The 12,368-nt window shown below is 31.9% G+C and overlaps 1 protein-coding gene across 1 annotated transcript in view; it reads right to left on the minus strand.

Annotated features, from left to right (window-relative positions):
* The window catches only part of LOC102677530 (putative aminopeptidase-2), a 19,181-nt gene extending 6,838 nt beyond the window's left edge, over positions 1 to 12,343 (minus strand). Inside the window, exons 1-19 of the mRNA XM_006618613.2 lie at positions 12,027 to 12,343; positions 11,001 to 11,505; positions 10,494 to 10,649; positions 9,803 to 10,280; positions 9,093 to 9,328; positions 8,327 to 8,700; positions 6,395 to 6,675; positions 5,856 to 6,040; positions 5,560 to 5,727; positions 5,158 to 5,310; positions 4,308 to 4,928; positions 3,885 to 4,040; positions 3,046 to 3,514; positions 2,428 to 2,666; positions 1,668 to 2,020; positions 1,222 to 1,499; positions 628 to 809; positions 234 to 401; positions 1 to 137 (exon numbers count right to left, since the gene is read on the minus strand). Of these exons, the coding sequence (XP_006618676.1) occupies positions 1 to 137; positions 234 to 401; positions 628 to 809; positions 1,222 to 1,499; positions 1,668 to 2,020; positions 2,428 to 2,666; positions 3,046 to 3,514; positions 3,885 to 4,040; positions 4,308 to 4,928; positions 5,158 to 5,310; positions 5,560 to 5,727; positions 5,856 to 6,040; positions 6,395 to 6,675; positions 8,327 to 8,700; positions 9,093 to 9,328; positions 9,803 to 10,280; positions 10,494 to 10,649; positions 11,001 to 11,467 (5,101 nt within the window). The 5' untranslated portion in view covers positions 11,468 to 11,505; positions 12,027 to 12,343. The remainder of the gene's footprint in view (positions 138 to 233; positions 402 to 627; positions 810 to 1,221; positions 1,500 to 1,667; positions 2,021 to 2,427; positions 2,667 to 3,045; positions 3,515 to 3,884; positions 4,041 to 4,307; positions 4,929 to 5,157; positions 5,311 to 5,559; positions 5,728 to 5,855; positions 6,041 to 6,394; positions 6,676 to 8,326; positions 8,701 to 9,092; positions 9,329 to 9,802; positions 10,281 to 10,493; positions 10,650 to 11,000; positions 11,506 to 12,026) is intronic.
* Between the last annotated feature and the right edge of the window lie 25 nt (positions 12,344 to 12,368).

Here is a 12,368-nt window from a genome sequence, read left to right on the forward strand (position 1 = left end):
TTTTATCATAATTTTCTCGAACGAAATCTATCACGCTTTCAACCCCTTCCGGGCTCGAATTGATAACGGAAGTGAACACGCTCGAACGATCTTCGAATCGTATTCCCGAATTCTTCGTAATCGCCTTTTGGAGCAGACTTTAGAACAAATAGAAGAATATATAATTATCGTTAAACAAAATGTAATAGGATATCAATTATTATTTACGTTTATGTAAATGAACGTAATCTTACTCATTGAGGAGGACATCTTCGGTGGCGCAGGGTAGAGATTGAAGAATTATTGATTTTATCGCGGAAAACGTCGATTGTGTGTAAAGTTCCCATAAACGATCCCACAATTGTCTATCATTCTGTTCAGCGACCGTGCAGTAAGATACACCACGAATATTAGCTTCAAGTCTATAAAATATAAATATTAAATATAATAAGTATTCACAAATAATTATTATCTTATTTTTTAAATTAAATGATTAAAATGTTAATTTCTTTTTTGCTTAAATTATAAAAGTAATTAATCTAACGGATCTAATGGATTAACAATTTTATATAATTAAATTTAATTGAGTTCTTTTGTTATATAAAAAGACACGTTTAATAAAGAAAATACTTAATAAAGAATACTAACTCTGCACCGTTGTTTGAAGTATCGAAGTGAGATAAAGCTTGCGCCTTGCAGTCTGTTACGTTAAATTTGCATGCCCATTTACGAACGTGCGATCTGAACAACAACGTGACGTGATCATCATTTGATTTATCCTTAAATCCAAGCTTGTTGTATATCGGTGTTAAAAGTGAGGTCATGTATCGCTGCAATATAATTAAATCATTTTTACAATGTAATAATTTAAATACTTCATCATTACTCATTATTTCATACAAACAGAGTTATGTTTTGTATTATGTCTGTATTGTTTTGTATTAATATACAGCAATTATATTACACGTAATATATAATTATATTCGTGGAATAACTTTGGAGGATCGATTCTAACAAAACAAACACAAAAGTTGCTATACGAGAATTTCGATCGAAACTTGTTTATTAAATTTATTAAGCAATTGTAAATTAATCTTAAGAGAGAAGAGAGAAGAAAATAAAGTAAGGCATCGATGAAACGATCTCATTTCAATTGCTTAATAAATGAAGGATCGAAATAAACAATCTGATAATAGATACGCTTATAGAAACAATGTATTCGAATTATTTCTCAATACATACTACGAACGCATTGTAATTATCCTTTTGCTCCAATTGTTTCTGTATGTAAGTCAAACCGTTGAAAAATGCTCGCCACGGTATGTAATTCGTTTCATTGACCAGATACTGTGTCGCGTTTAAAACGACACTGTAATTCAATTGCTCCGCTCTGCCAAGATTTAACAAATCATCGATTAAGGCTGCACGATTGATTTCGTGTATCGTCGAGTATTTATCGCTCTTTAAGAAATCGATTATATCTTGCCAAGTTTTGTAATCGTAGTTTACGCGATAATATCCTGAAATATTTGTTTTCATTAAACAGATGAAAATTAATATTGTTAATTTAAGAGAGCTGAGAATAGAATTTCAATTGTTCTCAAAAAAATATATATATTCTCGAAATTTTATATGTTTGCAGTAGATTAAAAATTTACAGATATTCTGCATTGTTCATTTTCACTCACCTGATTGTTGCACGTTCAATAAATAAAGATTTTTACTTGGCAATTCAACGCTATCTTGGGTAACATTGAACCAAAGTTTTGGCTTCGTGTCAGTGAAATTTGGATTGTTCAGGTTGGTCCAACTGATAGGTATATACCAAGTGGTTTGAGGCGATCTGTCATTCGGATTCAAGAAGAATCTGTCTTGTCTGAGTTCCATACGATTGTTTTGTAAGGTAACGTAAAGGACAGGATATCCGGGTTGAGTGGTCCAATTATTCATGATGGTGAGGAACAAGTTTTTAATTGTTTGATTGGTTACTTTTTCTTTGAACGCCTCAAACAGATCCTCTGGCGTAGCTACGTCATATTGCCTGTAATAATTATCATAAAATATGGAAAGAAACATATAAATATAACAGTATCTGATAGATTCATTACTTTACAAATTATTTAGAACGTTTATTATTTTCATTGATTTTGATTTTTGGATTCATTATTTTACAAATTATTTAGAACATTTATTATTTTCATTGATTTTATTCAATGATTCAAAACAATATAATTTTTATTCTTAGTAAATTATATTTTTTAATTTATGTAAAATAATTTTAAATTAAAGTTTGAAATAGATTAAAGGTAATTATTATTTAAATAATTTATGGTACAAAACTAAGTTATTAAAAAATGATAAAAAATAGAAATTGATAAGTTTAAAAAAGTGAATAATAACAATCAAATAGGAGTTAATGAAAATTCTTAATTTTAAGTTAAACTTTACCGTTTCTTTAAGTAATTTCCAAGAGCCTCGAAGAATTCCTCGCGACCCAATACTTTCTCTATCATTCTTATCACGCTAGCGGACTTAGCGTAAGATATCGAATCGAATATTCCTCTAATTTCTGTTGGACTGTAGACATCGTGGGTCATAGCGTGTGTGGATGCTGAACTGTCTGCCTCGAAAGCCGAATGAACCTGTTCCACGATAAACTGAGATTCCAAAGACCAAGTTGGTTCCTCCTAAAAAAGTATTATTAATTAATAATCTTCTACCGCTCTTAAACACAGAATTTTTTTTCTATAAATGCTGATAAACCTCTTAGGCTCTCTCTTATAAAATATAAATATCAAAGAACGAAAGAATTTTAATATAATCATTAATTTTCAAAAATCAAGTTACTTCTTTCGTAAATCCTTCTTCTCGTGGAAAAAATTAATTCCCTAAAATATACTAGGAATTAAATATTCAGAAATTATATTCTCGCTCTTAAATTTATCAAAAAGAACAATTATATAAATCGAAATCATTCTTAACGAAAAATTTTCAAAAATTTACTTATCGAGAACAATCGAAAATAAAATATATAATTTCTTATGACATAGAACCTGACATATTTACATTTTTAGTTGCGAAGTATTGGAAATATCTTGCGAAACCCTCGTTCAACCACAAATACTTCCACCACTGTGGACTCACGAGATTTCCAAACCATTGATGAGAGATTTCGTGCGATATCACGTTTATTATGCTCTGTTTCGACGCGGTGCTCGATAATTGGTGATTGTACAACACGTTCCTCTCCTTGTAAGTCAACAGGCCCCAATTCTCCATTGCGCCCGACACGAAGTCAGGCAGTGCTACCATGTCGAGTTTAGGCAGTTGATAAGCGATGCCCAACGCCTTCTCGTAGAAATTAACGAGGCCGTTCATCACGGACAGGGCATATCGTCCATCCTCGATCGCGTCTCGCCTTGCCCAAACTCCAAAAATGCTGTCGTTCAACCACGCGAAGTCGGAAACGACCAGGGCGAACAAGTATGTCGACATTTTCGGCGTTTTCTCGAAACTGATTTCTTTCCTTTCGCCCCTGTACAAAATCCAATAAATTTTCAATCGAGTCTATTGTGAATAGCCATCGAATGATCATAAAATTATTCATTTGACAATGGAATTCTGGAAAATTGTCCTTGAGAGTTTTCATATTAATGGATATTAGAGAATGAGAATAATTATCGGACAGTTATTCTTCCATGCGATATCTTTCAATGAAAAGTAATTCTTAAGATAACAATTCTTTAACGAATATAAAACAAAATATATATATATATGTATTTTTTCAAGAAATTTTATTTTCTCGAATAATTTTAGAATATCGAGTAAAAAGGATGAAGAATTTCAAATGTTTGTCTCTAAACAGAATATAAAACAATAAGATTCAAGAAAGAATAATTACGTACTGATTTAACTCCTTATCAATCGGCATATTGCTGACCGCGTTAAAATTCTTTGGCACGGTAACCTTTAATTTGAAAGTCGCTTTTAATGCTGGTTCATCGAAACACTGGAACATCTTTCGAGCTCCAACTGGCTCCATGTGCGTGGCAGCTAACCATCTGTTACATAAATAATATTCAATTGTAATAAACTTATAACACATCGCTTATTATAAATTCGCTGTGATCAATCTATAACATAAAAATATTGTCATGTATATACGAATAATGTCAAAAAAATTAGACTTATATTTAAATAGAAATTAATTTTACAATTAATTTTCAATCATTAATCATTAGAAATCACATTACATAATTGTCAATCACTTTAAACGTGTGTATTTCTTTAAACAAGTACAAGAAAAAAAAAATTATGAAATTCCTCACCTCGTTTTACCATTACCGTCTACGTAAGAGCTTCTGTAAAATCCACGCATCTCTTCGTTCAGATGTCCCGTGAATCCTATCTTGACGAGTACATTCTGCCCGACTTGCAACTCTTCGTTGAGCACGATGACCATGAAATCGTATTTTTCAATTATTTCTATTCTGCTAATCGCGACCGTTTCGTTTCTTACATGCACGAGAACATCACTGTGATCTAACCCCGACGAATGTAAAGTGATATTCTGCGTTTTCCCTTCAACGATCGCGTTAATCGATACAGTTCCAGAGAACGTAAAATTATCTAACTCATTTACATCGGTTTGTATCCAGACCTCGTACGACGTTGGCTTTACGCTCGCAGGCAGCCTATACTCCATTTTGCTCTCGTGGTGATCTTTGTTAAACGAGATTAACCACGACGTAATCGGTATCGAGTAATTCTTCGCCCACAACAATTCGTATTTAGCTATCTGGAGGGCGTTGTTCAACGAGTCCAAGTTATTCTTGAATTCTGTCTCGTGCCCCTTGATCAAATTTTCGAATTTGTCCACCGATCTCTGGGTCGAGAAACGTTTCGAGGCTAACGAGAGGATGCTCGAAATCGTGTCCGTTCCGTTGTAACTAGTTTGTTAACGAGGAAAAAAGGAATTAAAGTTAAAGTGTAATGAGAAATGAGATCTAATTTTTGAATCTTAAATCAATGGAAAGGGAATTAAAGTCATCGATCATAGTCATCTAACGCGTTAGAATTAAAATTTTGTTTCGTGCAGATTTTCAAAAATTTAGATTAAGCTTTAAGCTTCAAAGAATTTAAAAAGAAAATTGGAGATTGAATTGCTTTGGGACGTACAATTTCGTCATTTCAGCTTGATATTTCTCAACGAAATTGAGCACGAATTCCGCGCCAAACACGCTGGAACTGTAGACTGCGGAGAATACGGCGGAATTGTCCTGCATTCGAATTCTGCTTTCCGTGAAATTCTTGAGCGCGTACAATAGATATCTGAAACAATGTGACGATCAAATTATAAATCTTGCGTATGTAAATATATATAATTAAATTAAAATTAAATTTTAATTTAAATTGCTCCACTTTTCAAATTTCTTCGAATCATAACGTATAGTATATTTTCGATATTTTAAATTTTGCATAAATATTCGTAGTCTAATAATAGAAAAGAATATCTAAATCCACTTTTTTATTCTTTTAGTTTGAATTTTTTTTTCCAAATTTTCGTGATCACGTTCTTACTTTTCCAAAAGTACAGTATTCTGGGTACAACCGAGAGCTTCCAATATAACCGTTTGTTCAATCACGGAATTCGAATCGTAATACTGTTTCCATAAGAATTCCCAGTCTTCCGTCGTTCCATATTTTATACCCATGCAGTACGCGACAGGTCGTTGGTTTGGATCAATTCTGGAACATGAAAATTGTAACGAAATAGGAAAAGATACGATGAATTATTTTTTCCCTCCCTTCCTTCTTTTCATTTATTAAAACAGATAAGTTTGTTCAATATTATCGATCAGTTGCAAAATGCTTACGTTATATTATCCTCTTTCCAATTTCTAAACATTTTGGTGAAAATTTGCACGCAGCTTTTGTGGCCATAGTTGCATGCCCATTTGTTCAATTCGCTTCTCAATAACACTGTTAATCTATCGTCTATTGGACGATCCACGTATCCGACACGTTTGTACGTATCCTCGATAATGAGAAGGACAAATTCCTACAAAAATTATTTTTCAATCGAGAGACTGAAGATCAAATCAAAATGCACTTTTTTGTTAAAAACAAAATAAGAAAATTTTGTAAAATATACATAATTTTTCTAATATCATTAGTTGATAAAAAATTAAATGTCTCTATAAATCAAACTGTGTATCTCTTATATTTAAAAAATTAAAATTTAAATTATTTAAAAGTTAAATGTTCTGATTAAATTAATAAAAAATAAATCAGAAATTGTGCGTTTTCTCGAATCGTGCAATCAGCAAGATAAATAACGAATGATCGAAAAAAATTTTCTTACAACCAAATATCTTTGTGCAGATATATATGTAATATGTTAAGTTTAACGAACCTTTAAATGCTTATAATATTGATCCAGTCCAGAAAATCGTTGATCGAGATACATGAGAGCCGAGAACGCAGCTTTGAACGGCAAATAATTATTTTCTCGTTTAAGATATTGCAGGCCATCGAAGGCGGTTCGATAAGGAAGGAAACCAGTTCTAGCTAAATTTAATAAATCGTCGACTATGGCGGCTCTGTTAAGAACGTGTATGTCCGCGTAATTTTTGCTGTTCAGAACTTTGATAATACGATACCAGGACTCGTTATCATAATTCACTCGATAGAAACCTGGAAATTTCGATTAGTGAAACGATATTTGAGAGATTTGAGAAGTATTAATTAAATAGTTAAACAATCATTTCTAACATAATAACATTTTAATTACATAAAAATAAATGATCAGTTGCATTAATGATATATATATAATAAAAATAAGTTTCAAGTATAGAAAATGAAATGGATTTAAAAATACAAAGTGTCGTTATATCAAGATATGTCTAAATTATAAGAAAAAATATTGACAATATTCAGAATGTGGGATTTATTGAGAATAAAAGAAGCTCATGATTAGATTTTTTTGTATTTTTTTTTTTTTATAATGCAAACGATATCAAGACACTTGCAACAATCTATAACATCATGATCTAATGAAATATCATTTCTCGTTTCTCGTAATAATTTTATTTTATGTAAAAAAAAAAAAAAAATAAAAAATATTAGATAAAAAATAAAAGAATGAAAATGAATTGAAGACAGTGAAATTCTCTTAATGAAAAATTTCAGGACAATTATCATACATATATATATATGTTTTGGTTCAAAAACTGCAAATTTAAATTTCAAAAAATAATAAAATTTGCGTCTCTCATTAAATTCCAAATCTATTTTGCTTGCTTATCGTTAAATCAAATTCTTTATCATTGAACTCTCGAATCGTGTGCTTTATACTCAAGCTATAGATAAGTTATCATTTATAACATTTATACGTTGAAGATTGTTATATTTATTCAAAATTAACACGGTAAATCGTATTTGTGAAAAGGCGTCATATGAGTTTTGGTAAATATATTTCCCGTTTGAACGATGCCACTTGGAAATGGCGTATCGACAAAATAAACACGTACGAAGTAAAAATGTACATAAGATGTAGAAAAATAAGTAACAATGTAAAATAATGTGCAGTTGATTGTTGAACATTGGTTAGATAGATGAATGTTGTTTGTCGTGTTCATTGTTCTGTTTCTAGGCAGACATACACTTCATAAACAAAACAGGTCTACGATAAGTATAATAAACATAGTTGATAAAGCTCTTTATACGTTGTAACATTTGTATCTACTACACTATTGTTACCAATCTTCATTTTTAAATTTAATTAAACGTGTTTGAACGTTTAATTGAGAAAAGATAAAAGTATTACAATCTGTTTCTTTTAAATTAATTAATTTGAATAATTTTTAAATTAATCTTCAATAATGTGAATTCTTATCGTTTTATTTTTCCTAGAATATTCTTTGATATGAAAAAATGTTTCAATGATGTGACTTCATGTAAAAAAAAGTGAAACAGTATCTCTTTTATCCTTCTACACTCATTTTTAAAATCTTTATCACCCTAATTGACTCTTGTATACTATTTAAGTTACAAACAAAAAAATCTGTACTAGTTTTTTATAGCTTTTGACAGCATTTCTCTTCTCTCTCTGAAACTCACTCTCAAAATTCTTTTCAACTTAAATAATTGATTCCTTGGTTTAAAAAAAGAAAACAGTTTAACTTTTCTATCCTTCAAAACTCACCCTCAATATTCTTATCTAATATTCTCTAAATGAATGTCTTCTTTATGTTTAATTCACAAAGAAAATATATATATATATTTTTTTTTCTTTAGAGAAAAAGAAAAGATTTCGAGACGATCTTCGTTTTTTAATAATACTCACCAGCACTTTGAACGTTAAATATCACCCATCCCGAGGATTGACTGATGTTAATCGTGTCGCGTTCATTTTGCAACCAATACTCCACGTTTATTCTGTTGAAGTTTGGATTTTCTTGAGTGGTCCATGTGATCGGTATACACCACCTCAAGTTCGTAGGTGTGGACTTGAGATTCCTGAGGAGGAAACGTTGTTGTTGCAATGTGACCACGCCATTCTTGATGGCAACGGTTACGACCGGAAATCCGGGTTGCTCTGTCCACGTGGTCATGATCGGGGCGACGGACACGTTGTACGGTGGTTTGTGGCGACGATTGATTTCCCTTTGCAGTGCCAGCCAGAGATTTTCTGGTTTCGCTACTTTAGCGTGTTTGTTACTGCAGAGAATATAAATTAATGTGATCGAAGAAATTATTTTATTATACTTATATTATTATTTATTTTATTATACTTAAGAGATTAATGTAATTTTTGGTTTAATCGTTTTGAGTATAGTTGAAGAAGTGGATAAAAGTTTACGTGTCTATAAAATATTATATTTTTAATTTTTTTAATAATTTTTCGATATTAAATTTGAAACGATATAACAGTTGATCAAAAAATTTGTAAATTTGTCAATTTTATGATTACTTAAAACCCACCCTTAAAATATTTTCAACTGTCCAATGTAATTTTTGCCTTTTTATTGGTATAAAAAAATATATTGTAGATCCAAATTTACTTTGATTATAATTCCCCTGTATGAAATTAAATTAATAATTATCATTACGCGATCAGATAATTTTGAAGGGTGGCATCGAACACTTCGGATCCAAAAATGAGATTCATCATTCGTACAATACTCGCTCCCTTGTTATAAGTAATCGTGTCTCCTACACTGCTAATTTGCGATAAATTTTTAACTTCTCGGGTCATAGGTTGAGAAGTCTCGATGCCATCGGACGCATAAGCTGTGTGATGTTGTTCCACGAGGAATTGTTCCTCCATGTTCCACGTTTTCTCCACCTGGAAAACGTATCACGAACAGAAACCATTTGACCGTAATCATCGAAAAAGTATTAGTTATTAAAAAATATATATATATGAAATTGTAAATTAAAATTTTATATATTTATACAAAATCTGAATTTACATATATCCATCTTATCCATATATTAATCTCAGCCTTCCATCACGTATAATATCCCATATTCTTACTTATACAGTGTCAAAATATTGGAAATATCTCACAACTTTACTTTTTTATCAATTATCAATCTACTTTTCTGGCAAAATATTGGAACTATTTAACTTCATGAAAAACTTATTTCTTTTATCAATCTCTATCCTCTACTATGAATAACATTCTATATTCTCTAATCATTCTATATTGGCAAGATATTGAAAATATTTGTGGCAGAAAAAGCTTCACGAAAAACTTACTTTTTTATCAATTATCAATCTCTGCCCTGTATCAGAACTAACACTCTATATCCTTACCTGTGCAGTGGCGAAATATTGGAAGTATCTGGCAAACGCTTCGCTCAGCCACAAGTAGCTCCACCATTCGGGCGTGATCATGTTTCCAAACCACATGTGGGTTAATTCGTGGATGATCACCGAGGCGATGCTTTGCTTCGCGATATCCGAACTCGTAGGCTTGTCGTACAACAATCTTGATTCACGATAGGTGATGAGGCCCCAATTCTCCATCGCGCCTGCTGAGAAATCGGGAACGGCCACCATGTCCATCTTGGGAAGCTGATAATTTTGTTGGAAACGGTTGGAGAGATGCTCGAGACCTTGTATGCCGATCGTCAAAGCGTATTTGGCCTGATCGATGGCGTCTGGCCTGGCCCAGACATTGAAGTTTTCACGTCCCTCCATTTTGACGGCCTCGAATTCCGAGATGACGAAGGCTACCAGGTAGGTCGACATAGGGATGCTTTCCTGGAATTCGTCCCAATAACCTTGCTCTCTGCAGACGATTTGGCAAAAATTTATTAAATCATTTATTTAAAAATCAATTTGCCAATTTTTATTTATTTTAATTTTAGTCAAAAAAATATCTTTTCGCGCTAATTTTATTTTTACATACTTTTGTATTTTTAGTTCGTTTAAAACGTTTCAGGTAAAAGTTTATTAATTATATTTTATTAATGTTAGTGTTTCAAACTATATAGTTACTCACACTTTTATGCTACTCTTTAGTTGCATATTGCTTAGGCAAGTATATTCTGCTGGCCTCAAAATTCTGATTATAAATTTTGCCTTGAAGCTTGGTTCGTCGAAGCAAGGAAAAGCATGCCTTGCATGTGTTGTTTGGAATTGCGTGGAAGCGAGCCACCTGAATCGTTTAAAAAGAAAAATTTGAAATTTCACAGGATCTCAAATCTTTATACTCTAAAAGTATCAAGAACTAAAATTTTAAAAGATTTTGATTTTTAAAATCCTTCAAATCAATCTTTCTAATTTACAAATATATAATACTTGTTTTATTTTTATTTTTCACACAAATTATTCTGATAAATTGACAAAATTATAAAATAAAATAAGGCTCAAATCTGAAAATCACAAATCCATAAAATTTTCATATCAATCACCTATGCAAATTACCCTTCATCTATATTTTGAAAGTTTTAAGTTATAAAAATAATAAAAATATTATGTTACACCATTTCATGGTTTAAAATTTTACCTGAGAGTTCCTTTGTAATCGAAGTACGAGCTTCTGTAAAATCCAATCATATCGTCCCTAAGATTTCCTCTATACGCAATATTAATCGAAACTTTTGTTTCCGCGATCAGATCGTTTTTAAGCGTAATCTCATATTTCTCGGTTATGTTGTTGTACGTTGTATTCGTGATCTCTTGCAACTCTTTGTTGCACGTGATCGTCAACTTCAATATCTCTATTTTCTTATAGTGGAGCGTTATGGTGTTGGTCAATTTTTGTATAGTAGCGTTGATGTGCACGCGTCCTTCGAATTTGAAATCATCTTTCAATTTTGGCATCAGTAAAATTTCGTAACTGGAAGGGATGACAGTTTTTGGCAATCGATAATCGAGATCTTGCTGCGCGTCGGTCCTATTCCCCTCCGTTTGATGTCCAGCGAATAGCAAAAGGAGGATAACGATGGAAATTTGGTCCCAGAATAAATTCATGATGATGATGGTGATAATATTTCTTGTCGTTCGATAATCTGTGTTATAAAAATTATATACATTTATCGTTTTGTTGTTGAAATAATATATGAATTGGATTTGTAGATTTATCTTACTTAAATTCGGAATATTATGAATTTTACAAAGAGGAAAGTGTCTGTAACTTGATGAAATGTGTGTTTCAATCCACGGGAGAAAACTTGAAAAATAGAAATACGATAAAAAGTTTTTTTTTTTATAAATCGAGATAAAATATCTTTTCGATTGTGAAGTAGAACAATAGAATAATTTGAACAAACTTTTCCATCGATCCTCAAAGATAATGAAGTTTGATCTTTTTCCATTTTCAAATGGACAAAAATATTAAAAATTCCTCCCTTATTTGCCCCCTAAAAATTTCACGCAAGAATTACGAATACAAAATTCGTAATTACAAAAGAAAAAAAAAAATTGTTTCCTCTCCGACTCGGAATTTTCATTGGATTAACCTTAAATAAGAAATATTAATACAAAAAGAAAAGAAAAGAGAAAAAAATTCTTTCGAAAATTGTCAACTTACGTTCCCCTGTCAACTCGTTCAATTTAACTTCGATCTAACACCCGTACCGGTGTATCTTCATAGTCACATCCTTCCCCGTTAAAAGACCAGCGGCGACGATGGCAGATGTGTCCCCTACGAAAAGTGAAAGCTACACCAATATCGGATGCGTATCGCAATCCGTTTCACGGACACAGAACACGGTTCACGATCGAGTGCGGTCCGCGACACGTTACTTTTATTAATAGACGTGCACACTCCCGATAAGAGGCGTGATGTTTCTGCTAAATCTTCGAACTCGCCGCGATCCCGCGGCCCACTAGATCGCCGATCTTTTCGCCGCCAACTTTTTTTTTCTCTCTC

This window comes from Apis dorsata, unplaced genomic scaffold, assembly GCF_000469605.1.
Source record: "Apis dorsata unplaced genomic scaffold, Apis dorsata 1.3 scaffold_365, whole genome shotgun sequence".
NCBI classification, from domain to species: Eukaryota; Metazoa; Arthropoda; class Insecta; order Hymenoptera; family Apidae; genus Apis; species Apis dorsata.